General features: G+C 34.1%; 1 protein-coding gene across 1 annotated transcript in view; it reads left to right on the top strand.

Annotated features, from left to right (window-relative positions):
• The window catches only part of LOC145672059 (ATP-dependent translocase ABCB1-like), a 112,848-nt gene that overhangs the window by 41,145 nt on the left and 52,593 nt on the right, over positions 1–19,110 (top strand). Inside the window, exons 6-10 of the mRNA XM_081741291.1 lie at positions 2,924–3,148; positions 6,939–7,064; positions 8,530–8,733; positions 13,498–13,668; positions 17,853–18,045. Of these exons, the coding sequence (XP_081597417.1) occupies positions 2,924–3,148; positions 6,939–7,064; positions 8,530–8,733; positions 13,498–13,668; positions 17,853–18,045 (919 nt within the window). The remainder of the gene's footprint in view (positions 1–2,923; positions 3,149–6,938; positions 7,065–8,529; positions 8,734–13,497; positions 13,669–17,852; positions 18,046–19,110) is intronic.

The following is a 19,110-nucleotide window of genomic DNA, read 5'->3' as shown; positions in this document are numbered from 1 at the left end:
ATAAACAGATGCGAAATAATGTTACTCCTATTGACCTTCCAGTGTTCCCGGTGAGTTCCAGATTCGATTTCCAATGGAAATATAAATTATTTGGATCCTACTCTAGGTCCCGTTCTTAGGACGTTATCATAGTTCCATGGAAGGTTATGGCATGCCATCATTTGTTCACTTTGCCCAGGGACTTTCGGGTCAAAGATCGACCTTCGGACAGGACACTGCATCATCAAAATGAGCTTCCACTAATCGGTCATCGCGTCCTTTGTATATTGCTGTGGTGTCGTCAGTGATACTACACAGAAAATGGCGGCTTCTAATGTACTATCTTTGTATGATATTCAATATATAGTATTATTTATGGCATTAAGTGTCTTCTGAACCACTAACGAAATATTTTTTACCCGTTTATCTTAGGTTGCAGCTTGTGTGGCTATAAAGAGAACGTTTAGGGCAGTTACTCTAACACTTGCTGGGATAAGTAATGAAAATTGCAGTCGCTCTTCTGAAGCAAGATGTCTATTGAGTGAAGTTAATTTTCAGTTTCTGTTCCAACTCAACTTGTTCACACTTTTTCTTGGAAAGTTGAAAAGATTGTCAGAGATTGTCAGATTATCTACAAAACAAGGAGAGCACACTGGCTAATGCTGTTTTAGTTACGAAGGGTGTAGTGCGGTATTTTACCGAAATTCGAAACTCAGTCGAGGAGTTCGAAAAAATTTGGAATGAACCTTTGAGTCTTGCTGAAATGAACTGTATATCTCTAACGAGTGCGATGTCCAGAACACGATCACTGCACCATCATTTACGTCAGTATATTATCGGTTGAGGAAGAAGATATCCAACCCCAAGAAGACTACAGACTTAGAATATTTCTTCCTGTACTTGACAGAATACTCGCAGAAATGAATAGGCGTTTTACAGAAAACACAGGTATTCTATGTGGGATAATCTGTCTTCACCCTAAAAATGAACACTTCCTCTCATTTGAGAAAATTGAACCACTTGCACATCATTATGGATGTGATGTCGATAGTGTAGAGATGGAGCTGAAACTTCTGAAAATTTTGAAACGTTATGAGGAGGAAAAGCAATGTAAAATTACCAAAATTACCAAAATTTCTCAGTTTACTGAAGTAATGGATCGTTTGAAAATGCCTTTAATCAAATTCACAAATTAGCCGCAATTGTTGTCACCATTCCTGTACCTAGTTCACCATGTGAGCGTTGTTTCTCGTGTCTTAGACGGGTTAAAACATATCTAAGAAATCGAATGGCAAACGGTCGCCTAAATGATTTTTGTTTCCTCTCAGTAAAAAGAAAACTTGTAATGAATATTTCTGTAGAGGATGGGTAAACGCATTCGATGCTGGACATAAAGATTGACGCATTGCTCTTCATTAAAGTGCAGGTATGAAATTTTATTATAAGCCTGTTCATACCATGTGATCAGCCCTTCATAGTTTAAAATACATTATTCTTTTTGTGGATCATGACGAAGTTTTGTTAATTGCTATTTACTTCTTTATCCAATTTATTTTATTATTATTATTATTATTATTATTGCTAACTTGAGTTTCAGTTTCAAAGATATCTATGTAAGCTATGATCAAACAATCATGCTGTCGACTTTCCCTATTCTTTTAGTAACATAGGTCTTTGCTGCTGCATATAGAGATCACGTCAAAAAATTTTGTTTTACTTTACCTACTTGTGTATTTTATTTTATTAACGAAAGGTGGAGTATTGTCTGTTAGTCTGTGTTGTTTGAACTTTCTTTTATTTCTATGCTTTCATGTGCATTCTTGGAGGGAGAGGAGATAAAGCTCTCTTGAACTTCATCGACTACACAGTACACAACGTTACTATTGTTTTAAAAAACTGGAAATAGAGATTGCGTGTCTGCCACACGGAATTCGGTAGGTCGAGCATATAGCCACGTACTCCCGCAGCCCATCCTAATTCCTGCATTTCTTCAGTTCCACCAGGCGAATGCCGGAATTGTACCTTCTGTAAGTCCAAGACAGCTGTTTTCCACATCCTTGTTCCTCCCCTATTTAGGTCTGAACCTTAGCTAACTAAAGAGTATAGAAAATGAAACTTAATTATTGTCAAAAACATGTCTACATTGTCCAGTTCTCATTTTCATTGTCCGCCCACCCAGCAAATAGGTCCGCCTCTTTCCGCCCACCCCATCAAGCGCTTCTGGCGCCGTCCCTGTCGAGACCCCATGTACCATGGGTGCACTCACTAGTCACTAGGCCAGCAGGAAGGGCTGTAGTTATAATTAAAACTAGAAAACCTAACCTGTAAATCATATAAACATACGTGAATTCTCATTGTTTCTCGCTATTTAGAAATCTTTTATGACTACCTAGACCAGGGCGCAAAATTTCACTGTAAATCATATAAACATACGTGAATTCTCATTGTTTCTCGCTATTTAGAAATCTTTTATGACTACCTAGATCAGGGCGCAAAATTTCACTGTAAATCATATAAACATACGTGAATTCTCATTGTTTCTCGCTATTTAGAAATCTTTTATGACTACCTAGACCAGGGCGCAAAATTTCAAAGTCAGACGCACTCGTTAATCCAAAAATGATGGTCGTCAGTATCTCTCACGTACAAAATGAGACCCACCTTCCCCCCGACCTTTGGTTTGGCAAAGAAAGGCTTTATATTTCATGTTTTTTCTCACTCAGTGATAATTATTTTCGTGCGAAACAGAAGCCGCGCAGTCCTGTGAGTTTGGTAGAAACCATTCCTACCGAATTGGTTGCCAGCTCTAAATTTCTAGTCGCCAATGGCGACCTAGCGACCGGAAATTTTGCACCCTGACCTAGACTTAAATAATAAAACGTGTTCAAAAGTTTATTTATACTACTTTAACATATTACTTTAAAATTTAATTCTTTGTTTTAAGGTATTTTTTAATCTTATTTCTCTTGGCTTTGATCTGGGAGAAGCTGTCACTTATGTGGAAGTGTTATCCATTGCTAGAGGATCTGCTGCTTTTATTTTTGCCATCATAGAACAAGTGCCAACCATCAACAGTCAAGACACGTCAGGGTTACAGCCACAAGTAATCAATGGAAATATAGAATTCAGAAATATTTACTTTTCATATCCTTCAAGGCCTGAGATAGAGGTAAGACATCTAGACATGCATCTTATTGTTTTTGATAATCCTGTTATACTCCTGTTTTGTTTTAGCTCAGTACACCGTGTTTTGAAAAGAATTACCTGAATTTGGATGGTAATAATTATGGAACATGGAACGTGCCGGCAAGGAAATGAGTGTAGTTTGAATGGACGTACCCTAGAATTTCAGAAAATCGCCGTTAGATGTCAGTCAATGCGTCTTCTCAGTTTGCAGTCAATCAGAAGTAAAATGACTCCATTCAACAGAAAGCATTTAGTGTGTTGCAGTTTGCAAAGACTGGTCAGTGATTTTGGTCTAATATGCTTTTCGTCAGCGTTTTGGCGTTGATTCGCCTGCATCCAAAAACATTAGTCGTTAGTATCGTCAATTTGAAGAGGCATTATGCTTGTGCAGGATAACTACTGTAAACTCAGAAACGTTGTGTAAAGTTTATGCATTATGGCAATTTAGCTATCGACTAGATGTTGTTCGTGCTGCTGCTGGTAGACACATAGAGCATTTGTAATTGTAGACACATAGAGATTTTGTAAGTGTTTTGCAATTTATCCCATTTTTGTAATTTTCATCAATACATATGGACTTTTAAAATCAAGTCATTCTTTTGAAACATCCTGTATGATGCAAATACAAGATGAATTGAATGAGAAAAATCTAGAGATGAATTTGATATTTCCTTTTCAATTCTTTAGACAATTGTAAATTATAACATATTAGGAATTTAATGCAGTAATGTGGAATACGTAATAATTGGAGACCGGATATTAAGCAAAATGCCTATATCTTAATGTTAAAGATATGATAAAAAGTAAACATGTTGAAGTTCATTTGGGGGAATCTTCGCTTCAATTTAAGCAAAATTTATTTTGCCTAATTCACTTTATATTCCTATATTATTTTTAAATGCCTACTACTTCCTGTTCTTTGCATTTTATTCAGAATCAATGCTTCGTTGGCATAACTACACTATAACATCTATATATTGGCCTAAGTTCGTTATATTATAATTTCTGGAACTAACTAAAAAGTAGTTTACTCACTAAATGTTCAATAATAACACTCAAAATAAAATATATATTTAAACTTATGTATTTTTCGAAGATTTTCTGAATTTACCTTCTTATTTTTCACAAAATTACTTCTTTATAATTGAAAATACATACACTATTAATGACTTCTTTACGTATTATATCAGAACTGTGCATAAAAGACATCGCGTATATGTCTGGCCACAAAACTTAACAAGTTAAATGTTCAGGTCTGGCAATAAAAAAAAAAATGATATGATACGATACACACTGTTGTCCATATCAACATATACATATTTATAAATGTTATCGTTATAACACAGATCTCTTCTTTGGAGAAGAGTTTATCAGTTCCAGGAAATTTTAAAAATAACAAAAAATAACTTGTGGCCAATTCTATCTTGATATGTGACAACAATGTCACCGTAAGAAATGTAACTAAAGTTGCTGCGACCAACAAAAACAAAGTAAAGACGATTTAAGTTGCTCAAAAATGAGAATAGACCAAGTGAATATGACCAGCATTTTTTTTCTGATTTAAATGTGTCCCCGATTAGATCCGTGGTGATAGAAGAATTATTCTATTTATAGGGGGAAAAAGTATTGTAGATGAAAGACTTAATTTAGGAATATAATTGACAACTTAAAAATAAATTGGACCTCATTCTGTGCCAGTTTTCGCAAAATTTGAGGACCGAAAAGCAATACAAGATATGCTGTTAAGAAATTTTGGTAATGAGACTGTGAAAAAAAATGAGGATCTCCCAGTCGAAAACTAGGTCTTGAGTATCAATGCGCAATAGACAAAATAATCGCTAACTCAAAATTTGCATCAATGGCGTGATATCACAAAACGAATATGTGATATCGAATATTGCAAATTAAAATGCAAATTTTGCGTTGCGTTGACGTAAATCGATACGGAATAAATCCCGTTGTTGTAAAATGAAATACCGTATTTAAGTTTTACGTCCCACGTTTATGCCGGTTAGGCTAAAGGAAACGGTGATAATGAGAAATAAATGAAATGGTGGAATGAAGAAAGTGGGAGAAAACGGGAGAACCCCGAGGAAACCCACGCACACGGTGTTTGTCCACCGCAAAGTTCACTTGGCGGGGGCTGGGATCGAACGCGGGACCCCAAGCACCAGAGGTGAACGCTCTACCACTGAGCCGCCCCCCCTTCCCTTGTTGTGTACAATTGCAATTAATAGTTCCTTTAACAGACTCCCACGCCACAATTATTAAATTAAAATATATTAAATAATATATATATATATTCACATGACCAATAGTTTCTTTCTTCAAGCTGTTGTGTTTAGCTACTGAAAACTTTGGACTGTTATATGAAGCAATACGATATAAATAAGTTAAGTATTAGAAGTATATGAAAATTATTGCGTTCTTTTCCTTTAAAAGGTGTTCTCTGCAAATACGGATACCATATTTCTAGAATATTTGAACTCTATTCAACATTTAAATGTATTTCTTGCATGTCGTTGAATGATTATTTTTATTATCTCGACTTAGACTTTAGTGCCTATTTCTTGGATTATAAGTATCTAATTGACTGCCTATTTTCCATGTTTCTAGTGCCTAAATGTTTCTAATGTCTCAGTAATAACGTTGAGTAATGAAATAATCACACATACAATGGGCATGTAATCCATATGAATTTTAGTTCACCCTAAGAATATTTTTAAAGTGTTCTTGACAAAATAGTTAATAAATAATAATATAACACAATGCTAAATTAACCATCTAAGGCACTTTTATAATAATAACTATATATTTCAATGAAATTTAAAAGGAGGAAGAGAATTAGAATTTTAACTTTTTCCATCTCTATGTTCATTTCAATGGGTATGTAATTTATCATGTTATTTCTTCTTATTATAATGGAATGCTTTAGTTGAAAACACTTGGTACCTTAGATGGATAGCAGAGTGTACTATTAATAGAATAGCGTACTAACTAATAATTTACTTTCTGATTCTCTGAAATACAGAAATAATTTTCTTCAACGATTAAAACAAAATTAGGCTCCAAAGGATTTAAAAAAAAAAAAGCACTTTAGAAATATGATTTATATCTATCTTGACACTAGTAAAAAAAGTTAAAAATAAAATGGAATAGAAGCTATGTGTACTATTGATGAGCAGGAAATGCATACAAATTGTGGTTCGCCCGAAGAAGATTTTTCAAATATTGTTGGCAAAATAGTTTAATGTACAGGTTGGAGCAAAGGAAATGCATGTTTTTTTTAAACCGCTAGTACTCGGCAACAAGTAGATGTATTGATTTTGAGCAACCAGAGGCCATCTGCTCAGACAATGCAGTTTCAGTCGTTTTTAGTGCATATTTTGTCGGTTTTTTTTTTTTTTTTTTTTTTTTTTTTAAGTGAATATTGATCCGAAGTCTAATAATAAAACATACCGCTTCTGCTTTTTTTCCACTTCGAACACTGATTAAAAGGGTTCTAAAAGGGTCAAGTTTGTTCATAATTTACAACTTACAACCATGCTCGAAATATAATTCCAATAATATTGATTTTAACAGCATATTTTGTTCATTCTTACAAGGATTTTTTCTTTTTTTTAAAGAAAAAGATCTGTTGCGTCTTGAAAAGCATGTCGGCACTTTGGTGTCCACTAACACTACTTCTATAAACTCTGTTGCTCGTTATGTGCAACCATACGTCACGATGCTTTTAGTTCAGAATGTCATTACGTTAATTTCTTTAAAACCAGGTGCTTCAAGGATTCAGTTTGAGGATAGAAACAGGTCAAACAGTAGCCCTAGTTGGAAGTTCAGGATGCGGGAAATCTACTTGCATTGATTTGCTACAAAGGTTTTATGATCCAAGAAGTGGACTGGTAAGGATAAATGGATTGATTTTCTCCGCTTAGTGCTTCATAAATTATTTCTTTTACAGATGTTAGTTATCACCATTATGGCATATTAATTATTATATTAAAATCTAATTAATTAAAATTTATTATCACTATCAAACTTCATATACAGTAGAGCGTCGATTATCCGAAGTAATTGGGGGACATGGATGTTCGGAAAACTGGTTTGTTCGGATAATCGAACTGTACATGTTTATTTGCCATGCGCGGAGCGGCACGCCTCAACTCTAAGCTGGCGCAGCTGTTGCTGTGAACAGCTTTGATACTGCCGCTACTTCTACAGCCAGTGCCAAACCGACAGAAGTGTGCTGATTGTTGAAACACAGCGACTGGCGGCTTGGCCGGTCAGCAGCGCCTTATGAAGGCCCCATTAGAAGCAATGTTCCGCCAGCGGTGGCTCAGTGCGGCGACTACCGTGGGAAACTTGGTTTGGGAGTGAGGAGTGGGAGTGACGGTAGGGTAGGAGAGTAACAGGTGCGAGCGAGTACACAGTTCGGTTAAGCGGTCGTTCGGTTGACCGACGTTCGGATAATCGACGCTTTACTGTAATTTCACATTTTAGTGCTCAGACAAATAAACAAACAAACAAACAAAACAATTTATTTGAATAAGCAACAAGTGTTCGAACGATTTATTGAAGTAATAAACAATTGTTTGATTATATCACTATATATTGCAGGCGGTGATTATATTTAGAAACGAGTATAAATAAAAAGTTTAGTACTCACTGCAGACCAAGTGTTCATCCAAGAAGTACTTTCGAAAATTACTATTTCTACCATCAGCTTAACATCTCGAAAAATTTAAAAATGGGGAAGAAATATATGCTATGTGGAAATACGTGCTAAAAAGATCACTCCAAATTATTTTTATATCGCCTCTGTCTAAATTAAGTGAAGGTCTGTCTTTCTTTACCAAATTTGATACGGTGATTCAAGAGTACGCACTGAGTGTCTCTTGGGGTCACATGTCCTGATTGGACATACCATTCAGGAATAATCACCGAAAAATAGGAATGATCAATAAAGGGCGATTGCTTACCTCGAAATTTTCAATTATTGTATACATAGTTCTCTAATTTAAGGCAACTCCTTTGTACAATCTCATTTTTTTAAAAGATGGTTGTCTACTTTTCTTTAAAAGGTTCAGTATTTTAATTCATGAATGAAATTAAATTATTTTTTTTCTAATTAATATCTTTATTTCAAGCTCGAGAATTAAAATTCTTTATGTAAGGCTTTGGTTTTTCAATAGGGAGATAAGTGGTTAGTTTTTAAAGCAAGACTTAAAATTGAAAATAAATTTTGTTTATAGAAGTGGAGGATAAATAAAGGAACTCACTATATCAATATCAGTGAAAGTAAATAAAAGAATGAAGACATTCACCATAAATATCACTAACGTATTCTGTATTTTTTTCTTTTGTCAGATAACACTGGATGGAGTTGACATAAAAATGCTGAATACTAAGTGGTTGAGAAAATGCATTGGAGTAGTAAAACAAGAACCATGCCTCTTCAGAGCCACAATTGCTGAAAACATTCGCTACGGCAACGAAGATGCTACTGACGAGGAAGTTGAACAGGCAGCTAAGGATGCATATGCGCATGAATTTATTACACGTCTTCCACACGTTAGTACGCAGAGTTTACAATCATAGCAACAACGTTAAATATCTTGCTTTTACCAAATATTAGAAAATTTCCTTGATAAAGTTGTAGGTAGGGCAATCTTTAACACACGGGATTCGGTTTTCTCCCACAACCTTTTATTATAAAATTCCTGTTATATACAATAAAACACAAAATCACTATAAGTGTAGTCCTAAGATAATACAAATTACACTAAATAGTTAGGGTAAATAGGAGTTCCTAGGCCCAGGAAGCTAAGGGAGGTACACCTACAAAGCTTCAGGCAAGCTGATTTTAGGTGGGTTAGGATTTTTAGTGCTCTAGGCAAGCAAAGAGAGGTTGGAATCTTGCAAGGGTCCATGCAAACTAGGCAGGTAGGATAACCACAAAGCTCCACGCAAGCTAGGTGGTTGCAGTTAGGATTCTATCAGAGCTCCACGCAAGCTAAGAGAGTAGTTGAGTTCCCATAAAGCTCCAGGTAAGCTGAGTGGGAAGGAGGCTTCAAAGTTCCAGGCAAGCTAGGAGGCTTGGGTTAAGTTAGGTCTTTCAGAGCTCCAGGCAAGCTGAGAACGCGGTATTGGCTACCCGAAACTGATGTGAATTGAGGCGTTACATAGAGATTTTATACCTTTTTCCTTACAGCGGTAGCGCTTGTTTTCCTCTTCCATGACATGACCAGATGATAACGAGGGATGCCTGTCGTTTGCTTAATATAGTAATTGTAGTAAAAGAGCACGTGGTTTTGTTTGTAAATAAAAAGCACGTGTTTGTGTTTAGAAATATAAACCACGTGTAGGATGTTAAAATATAAATTAAACCATTTTAACAATTGCTTAATGATTTGACACAATGCATGTTAAATACTAACTAACGCTCTATTTACTAAAAACAGATTAGAAATCTCACCGTGAACGTTTCAGCAAAGACTTATTTTCTTCCTCAGCACGAATCCTATTTTGAAAACTAACATTGCTAGAAGAACATTACTGTTGATTAAACTTTACAGTATACAACAACTTATACCCTTCAAGTAGTAACGTTTTAAAAAATGTAAAATATAACAACTACAAAAATAAACATTTAAATGTAATGTCAGCAATGTTAGTTTCCTTAAAGAATCCGTACTGAAGAAGATAAAGACTCATTGTTGAAACGTTCACGGTGAAATCTGTAATCTGGATATTTTTGCTAAGTATAACTTTAGTTAACAATTAAACAATTGTAGAATAGAGATAGAAAATTGTAGGATAGAGAGCAATACCATTACCAAAATTAAGCGAGTTACAAACTAGAGTCTATTTTTGGCTCTTCTTTTGCGTCTTAGTTTTTGATGTTAACTTGTCATAACCTCTAGCTGCTTCCACTTTCATAGCTTATATGAAACTGTGGTTAGACGTAGAAACAAAACAGAGAAATAATTCATTGACGGAATGCTCACTGGAACTCGTTAAATGTTGCTGTTGGGAAATAGTGCACAATACAGCAACTAAGAAACGAGACTGAGTGTGTTAAATACAGTAAATGAATAATCAGTGAAATCAACTTACTTTGGTTTATTCAAAGCTGGAACTTGCTTTGTCTACACACAGCTTTGTACGATCTAGTAAGCCTTGTCATGACTTCTGGGAATCCTGGACTGTAATTGCATTCAAGGTCCTCATCACTGTTTTCTGGGTGGTGGAAACATTCTCAAAAAAGCAATCTTTCAGTAGTGGTTTTAATTTGGGGAAAAGAAAGTAATCATAGGGGGATAGGTCTGGCGAGTATGTGGGCTGTTGTAACACACACACTCTTATTCGGTCAAAACTCACTTTCTTCGTTGTATGCTGGACAATGATACAACGATTTCCAGTTTCTGCTCCTCTGTCTGTTTTTTCAACTTATATTTCGATCATTCAAACTGATATTCCCAATTTTGTCAGTCATTTCAATTATTCTGACAGACTTACTTAGGTCTGGGAGCTTATTATCTTCCACAGACTCCGTTCGAGCACTGAACCTCTTCTGCTATTCAAAAGCACGGCAACGGAAAAGACAATTGCCCTCATAAATTTTCTTTTTAACATCTCAAATGTTTCTTTAAAAAATTTCCTAAAGCGCACAGAACTTGATATACACTGTTTGTTCCATGGTTGAAACGGTGACGAAGTATCACAACTTCAGTGTATACTTAGCCGCGTCACGTACCACACTGACGACTGACCAAGCTGGGAATTTCTACACGTGTTCTACATGTCCAGGATGGTGACACTATGAAAAACCCCGTACAAAAATTAAGTTCGCAGCAAAAAAAAAAAAAAAAAAAAAAAAAAAGTCTTACTTTTTAATCATAATCATAATGATAATCAATTTATTGCATCCGTTTATCGTAACACAACGAAATTGGATATGTCAGTTATCAGCTAGTAGCTAGTCAGTATCAGTTCGTATCAGCTAGAAAAATGAAGGCTGTTAGTTTCGGAAGCGTTTGCATCAAAGTCTAAGACGCGGGATAAAAGAAAAGAAGACTCATCTTCGTATCTTCTTGAAAATTTTGTGTATTTTATGGAATTACTTGTGTTCCAGGTGATCATTTCAAACTTTGAAAGAAAATGATTCCACGCTTATCAATTCAACAGCTCACAGGTCACTATGTCTTTCTATGGAAGTAGCTCAGTTCTTTGTTATCCTGATCATGTCATCTGCATTTATGGAAGCAATGATTACAGAAAGGACCCGAGTCACATTTTTCTGAAATTTTAATTCCTGAATTTTTCCGATTCTCTAGAGGTATAGTCAACTTTGTCTACACAAAGGGCAAGTCTCGAAGGTGTTACAACGATGTGAATGCAACATTAAACTATATGTTGAGAGTAAGAAAGGTCTGCAGTCCTGAAATTAAATAGTTTTCTTTTAATACCTTAAAGCTACACAAAATTGACTCAGGTTCTTTCTTCAATAATCGATTCTATTAGGTCACTGCACTGAAATATTTACTTTGTCTAACACGAAGGCTACAAATCTGTACTGAATAATACCAACTCTCGAGACACAAATAGTTCTAATAAGTCAATCTTATTACATAAAAAGACACCAAATATTTATATTTCTTTTTGCTTTATTATTCATAATTGATTTACTCTAAGTTATAACATATATAAAAAAATATATAAAATTGATTTATGTAATGGTGTAATGGGTAAAGTGTATTAGTATACCACAATAATGGAACGGGTAGTATAGTGGGATTATAGTTATAGTGTATTGCCTGTTACATGGAGACCATTATTTAAATGATTTATGATATTTTATTTAGATGTGACAGATAGTAGATAAAAGAGACTGAATAAAAAAAGAAGAAGAAGAATGCATAATGTAATTAATTAATATTTAGAATAAAAGAAATAATTATGTATAATAAGTTTAATATATAAATATATTACTAAAAGAAAGAAGTATATAATAACTATAAAAATATGTAAATTGCTAATAGATAATTTTAATTTGTTATATTACACCTTTTTTTTTTTTTTTTTTTAATTAATGTTTTGACGACAGCTACTCAGAGATTTCACGTTGAAGCTTTGAACGGAACCAAGTGAATCCGAAATGGTGGAAGCCGAATGAATGATTGATTGATTTTGAATGATTTTAAAAGAATGATCACTTGGTTTATAAAATTTGTTTTTTTATACTTGTAAATGTTTTTGCTTATTACAACTAGTTGGCACTATATTTTTTGAATTTTAGACCAGTTAAATAATAGTTTTTTGATAAATATTATTGTTATGTATACAAATATAAAGCGTTTTTTTTTTTTTTTTTTTTTTTTAGTTTTGGAAAATCCGTGTATTTGTCCTCCAGAACATTACCAGATATTTTGTTTTATTTATTTATTTTTTAATTTTTTAATTTTTTTATTTTTATTTTATTTTATTTTATTTTTTTATTTTTTATTTTTTTCAAATAATAGATTAGATTACAGATGCACATATTGAGGTTAGCTAGATGTTATGTTATAACTTGTTGTGGGAAAGTTTATTTTAATTTAATATTATTATTTTAATTGTTTAATTGCTAGTTTTAATATTATTTTAATTGTTTATTTTGTTTGATGTTAATAAAAAAAACTTTATGCACTATTAAGTGATAACTTAGTTATTATATAATAGTTAAAAGTTCTCGGCGGGAACTCATTTGCTTCAGAAGCTACAACAACATGTAAATCCACGCCTCAAATAACTACGCTGCTGAACGGGACGCTAAATCCCAAACGGAACCAACTTTAAGTTAAAAGTTCTCGGCGGGAACTCATGTGCTTCAAAAGCTACGACAACCTGTAAGTCCACGTCTCAAATAACTACGCTGCTGAATCCCAAACGGAACCAACTCTAAATTAAAGGCGGCTCAGTAGTAGAGCGCTTACCTCTGGTGCGTGGATCTCTGGTTTGATCCCCGACCAAGTGTGTGGTGGACAACATCGTGTCCATGGATTTTCCCGGGGTACTCCTGTTCCTCCTACATTCTCATTTCATCATAATTCACTTGCCCTAATCATCCGTATCTTAGCTTCAGAGCATAATCCTAGGACGTTAAACTGAAAATTTTAATTTAATTCCATTTCATTTCTAAGTTAAAAGTTGCAAATCTGTATTGAATAATACAAATTTTCGACGGTTTTTATATACAGATAGTTCAAATAAGTCAATCTTACAAAATAAAATATTTCTATGTATTTCTTATTTGGCTTATTATACAGATATATATATATTTCTTTCATTATGAAGAAATATGAAACTATTGTTGGTGAGGAAGGAGCCTCGCTTAGTGGAGGCCAAAAACAGCGCATAGCAATAGCACGAGCACTGGTGCGACAGCCCATCATTCTGCTCCTTGACGAAGCTACATCGGCATTGGACGCTGAAAGCGAAGAACACGTTCAGAGAGCGTTGGACAAGGTTAGTACTGTAATCAAAATTCATATCAGCCCTAAAACCTAGTGCATACAAACAGAGTTAACTTGGTCAGCAAAAATGGATCGAATGATTCTTATATTATTGGCTGTATATTGGATAAGTACTTATGGCCTCGTAGGACCCCTGAGGAGTTCAAGTAGTCTATGTAGTGAGCACAGGAGGTCTATGTTCAGACGGACGATCTGGTGGAACACGCTAACGAGAAAGTAAGATCCAAAAGCCGGTTCACAATAACTGAACTCACCAAAAGAGTGTCTGCAAAAATAGAGAATCGAATTGTAACTGACAAGCTGGATTATCACAAAATGTGTGCGAAGTGGGTACCTAAAATGCTGACTGGTGCTCACAAAGAGCAAAGAGATTCCACATCATTCCACCATAGATTCCACATTATTCCACCATATTTGTATAATGGAATAATGTGGTTGGAATATTTTGTATTCAATTTTTGACGTTTTACTCATATTTATATAGTACTCATATTTACTCATATACTCATACTCAAGAAATATTGTATTAGAGATGTAGTACATTATTGCTTTTGCTCCTACCTGGTAAACAGAAAACAAAGTAATAAAAATACAAAAAACAAATAACAATAAGCAAGTCACATTTTTGCTACTATCTCTGCTGGTGTTCCTCAAGGCTCAATTCTTGGGACAATTCTTTTTTTATTTACATAAATGATCTTGTTCAATTTGAGTATCTCCAGCATATTGTACTATATGCTGAGGGTGTAAATGTCCTTGTAACAGCAAACAATACAGATGAACTAGAAAGTAAATTAAAACAAACTTATCGTTTGACAAAACAGGCATCTCAGAATCAACTGATGATAAATGCAAAGAAAACAAAAGCACTAAGTTTTCATTACTCATGCACACCTCGAATAGTACCTCCTATTGTAATAAATTCAACTTTTGTAGACTATTCAAAGTCTACTAAATTTTTAGGAGTTACAATAAGCAATAGATTTACATGGGATGCGCATATTACCGATCTAAATAATAAATTAAGCTGTATCTGTTTTGTCATTTATAGACTACGTGGTTCTCTGTCAAAAGAAACCTTGCTGTTGTTGTATTATGGTAAATTTCAATCCTTATTAAGTCATTGAATAATTTTCTGGAAAGCTTCCTGTTCCAGTGTTACTATTTTTCGTCTACAGAAAAAGGCAATAAGATCTATTTTTAATCTGTCACCAAGAGCCTCATGCAAAAGGGTCTTTCAGTCAAATAAAATTTTAATTGTGCCTTGCCTGTACATATACAAAAGTATCATATATGTAAAGAGATGTGAAAGTAGTTTTCTTCATGTTGACGTTGTACATTCATAAAACACAGGTAAAAGAATAACATATTCACATCATACCACATGTATCAAAAGAAGTGTCCTTCCTATGTCCGCTAAGTTGTATAATAAACTCCCGACTTACTTGAAGGATATGAAAACCATACCGAAATTCCTAACTAAACTGTTTAATAATTTATGTAACAAAATGTTTATAACATTAATGAATACTTGGGTGAGAGTTTGTAAATTAATGTAATATCAGTTATATTAAAATATCTTAGTGTTATTTGACAAGCCCTATGTACTGGTCTTTGACCGATAGTGTTCGAAATGGATGAATAAAAGAATTAATGAATGAATTTGATGCAAAATAAAAGTTTTTCAAAACCCTAAACCTTCTATTTCCTCCTTTCGCTCTCCAATAGTACATCCATGCGGGTAGAGGACATTGTTTTCAAGATACGTTGAAGTTTGGACACTGTGTTAATGCCTATATATAATTTCTCATCTTATGACCCAAGAAAATTATAACAAGTTTTAAACTTCCATGCTATACTATGCATAGCTATTAGAAATTTTACAGAATGGCTAGGTCCGTCTGTTTGTCAAAAGGTGTCAAAGTAAAAGCAGTCAGAGATAGCATGACACAATTGTTTTTGGAATTGATACAGTGTCACAAGAATAGGTTCCACTTCCTCCATGAACCCTCTGTTCACAGCAGAAGTTATTATTATCTGTTATCGATCTTTAGTTGCGACTATTCCTGATGCCCTCAGCAAGCAGTACTGCACAAAGTTATACAAAATGAATCCATTGTTTATGGGTATCATATTATATATAAAACTTCCTCAATTTATTCGAAGGACAGAACAAAAAGGAGAATTCAAGAGGTCAATAAAAACATATCTGTTGCAGCACCACTTTTATCCTGTAAATGAATTTTTAGATGTGTGAATGACTTTGCCTACTGATAGTATTGGAAATATATATTTTTTGTACTTCTTTTATATCGTAGATATATATTTTAATTCAATCGGTATGTATTTGTCATAACTATGTATGTTTCATATCTTTGCACCTTTGACGTGCAATATGTATGACTGAAAAGAAGAAGTGAATGAATGCCCTAAACGAAAATACGAAAAAAATTATCAAAAGTCTAGCAGATAAGACCAAAATTCCACTTTCATCTATATTGGTCTTCAGTGATATTGTCTCTCGAGAATAATGTATAGTAGTTAAAGAACTATTTTTAAGGAGTTTTGTTTATCAAACCTTTTTTTACTTATTTACTCTGTCTGTCCGTGTGTCCGTCCGTTCGGAAGACAAGATATCTCAAGAACTACTTGACGGATCACTTTTAGTTTCGGACAGGATGTAGGGAGTCAAAAGGTAGGATTCAAGTTCATTGACAAAGATGATATTCAAACAGGAAGTAGTTGAAATCAACAATTTCCGGTTTCAACATTCATCACTATAGAAATGAAATGAAATGAAATCTTTGAGTTACGTCCCACGGTTATGCCGGCGAGGCTAAAGGAGACGGTGATGATGAGTAATGAATGAAATGGTGGAATGAATAAAGTGGGAGGAAACGGGAGAGCCCCGAGGAAACCCACGCACACGGTGTTTGTCCACCACAAAGTTCACTTGGCGGGGGCTGGGATCGAACCCGGGACCCCAAACACAAGAGGTGAACGCTCTACCACTGAGCCACCGCGGCCCCTTGATCACTAATGAGTAGAAACAGCAATAGATATCGAAAAGTTGTATTCTGCAATCGATTAATCGCTCTAAGAGTACATTTCATCTAGATCCTTAACCCTCTACTAAAACCCTAAGTGAGAGAAATCCGGTATAACTTTCGATTTCAGTATTCATTTCCATAGAGCCAAACTAATAAGAAATAGCGAGAAGCAATTTTTTTATTGTAATCGATTTAGAGTTCTTCTCTCTTAATTCTCTATTCAAACTGGAAGTGGTAAAAATCAACCACTTCCGGTTTTAAAGTTGGTTGCTATAGAGTAGAGAAAATAATAGATAGTAAGAAGTGGTTTCTTGCAATCAATTAAGCGTCCCAATAATATCTCCACTCTATTCTTTCTATTGAAACCGGAAGTGGTAGAGCTCTAGGTTAGGTTAGGTATATTAATTGAGAAAATATAACTCTATATAAACCAAATCCCTCCACGTGATATACAAGTAAGAATGCTACTTGTTCTTTCTTTCTCTTCTCTTTTTCTTTTTTCCTTATTTATTTATTTATTTATTTATTTATTTATTTATTTATTAATGACTCTGCAGCCTTCTCCGAACACTTAACCACGTGCAAACATTTTTTTTTTATAGAAAAAGAACACCAATAGACAGAAAAAATTAACAATTACAAAAGAAAAGTATTTCAACCACATAAAAAAGAATATACTACTTAAGTGAAAAAAATTTAGTTAAATACTTGAAAACAAAAAATGAAAATAATACGGTCTAGAAAACCAAAACCAAAACGACGTCTGTGTATTAATACAATCTGAAATAAAATAACACGAAGAAACATAAATTAAATATTGTATATATAGCAGTACTAGAAGTATAGATATACAAGCTGTACAAATTAAAATACGTTAGTAATTGGGTGTGTGTTCATACATGCGTAATTAATAATGTGATAAGACGAAGATGCCTCAAGTGCTAGTCATATTCTTATCTTTGCTTAAAAGAAGGAAATTTACTGTTTTTTTTTTTTTTGGTAACTTTTGAAACGTTGTGTTAAACGAGGTAAACTGTTCCAGAGGCGTGTAGTACTTACTGTGAAGGATTTAGAGTATGAATCAGAATTGTAAGATCAAAGAATAAATCATTATTTTTAAACACAGGCTCGAGAGGGAAGAACAACATTTGTTGTAGCTCACCGTTTGTCCACTGTTCGTACAGCAGATAAGATAGTGGTTCTCTCCAACGGTGTAATCACAGAGAGCGGAACCCACGACCAGTTAATGGCAAAGAAAGGTCACTATTATAACTTGGTTATGGCACAAATGCAACAAGAACAGACAGCAATACGCACAGGTATTAGTTAATAAATAGATACTTTGAATAGCTTAAGATAAACTAAGTGCAGGAATAAGAAGAAAATAAATCACGTACCTTAAGGGGACAGACTACTAAATATTTTTCAAAAGCTAACAATTTTTCTTTTGCCAGTTTTTCGTAAGTGAAAAGAGATAATGATATGTAACTTACCTCAGTAATAGATAATGTTATTCTACACCCGAAAATATGAATCGGAAGAATTTTCAGTGTTGCCATCCATATAAATTACAGTGTGACCAGAATTTGAATTACCCAAAAATCTAGGTTATGGCAGCGACTAGAAAAATGAACTCAACGGCAATTGATGACTTATCATGCTGTCTATGTTCCTTGTTAACATACTTTTTAAATAATATTTGTATTTTAATTCTATTGTTTATTAAAAATTATTTATTTTGTACTCTTTATTACAAAATAAATACAAACATTATTTAAATAGTAATTAATAAGGAACACAGACAGCAATTATAAGTCATCAATTGCCATTGAGTTCATTTTTCTACCCGCTACCATAACCTAGATTTTTGGGTAATTCAAATTCTGGTCACACTGTAATTTCTATGGATGGCAACACTGAAAATTTCTTCGATTCGTATTTTCGGATGTAGAATAACATTATCTATTATTGAGGTAAGTTACATTTCGTTATATCTTTTCATTTACGAAAAACTGGCAAAAGAAAAATTGTTAGCTTTTGAAAAATATTTAGTAGTCTGCCCCCTTAACGTATTTATAATTTTGATTAGGAACCTATCATTTCAATTCAACAAAAAATTGGTTACCTATCAATAAATCTTCCCGTAAGGAAACCAAACACTCTCCACACGTTTCGGAAAACAAGATACTTCCGTTCTCAGTGCTAAAGTAACAAGGGTAAAAACGGATGAGAGAAAAAAGGTGTAGGAAAAGGAATACATACCACAGAATAGATTAATATAACGTAAAGGATGCTAAAATACCACGAGCAGAGCACAGTGCGAAAGAATGAGCTGAGTTGAAGGAGGCACGATGTCTATGTTACGTCACTATTGCCAGATCCAA

Source organism: Thermobia domestica, chromosome 15, assembly GCF_964235325.1.
Source record: "Thermobia domestica chromosome 15, izTheDome1.hap1.1, whole genome shotgun sequence".
Lineage (NCBI taxonomy): Eukaryota > Metazoa > Arthropoda > Insecta > Zygentoma > Lepismatidae > Thermobia > Thermobia domestica.
Note: the sequence above shows the minus strand (reverse complement) of the source record. Positions and strands in the feature narration are given on the sequence as shown.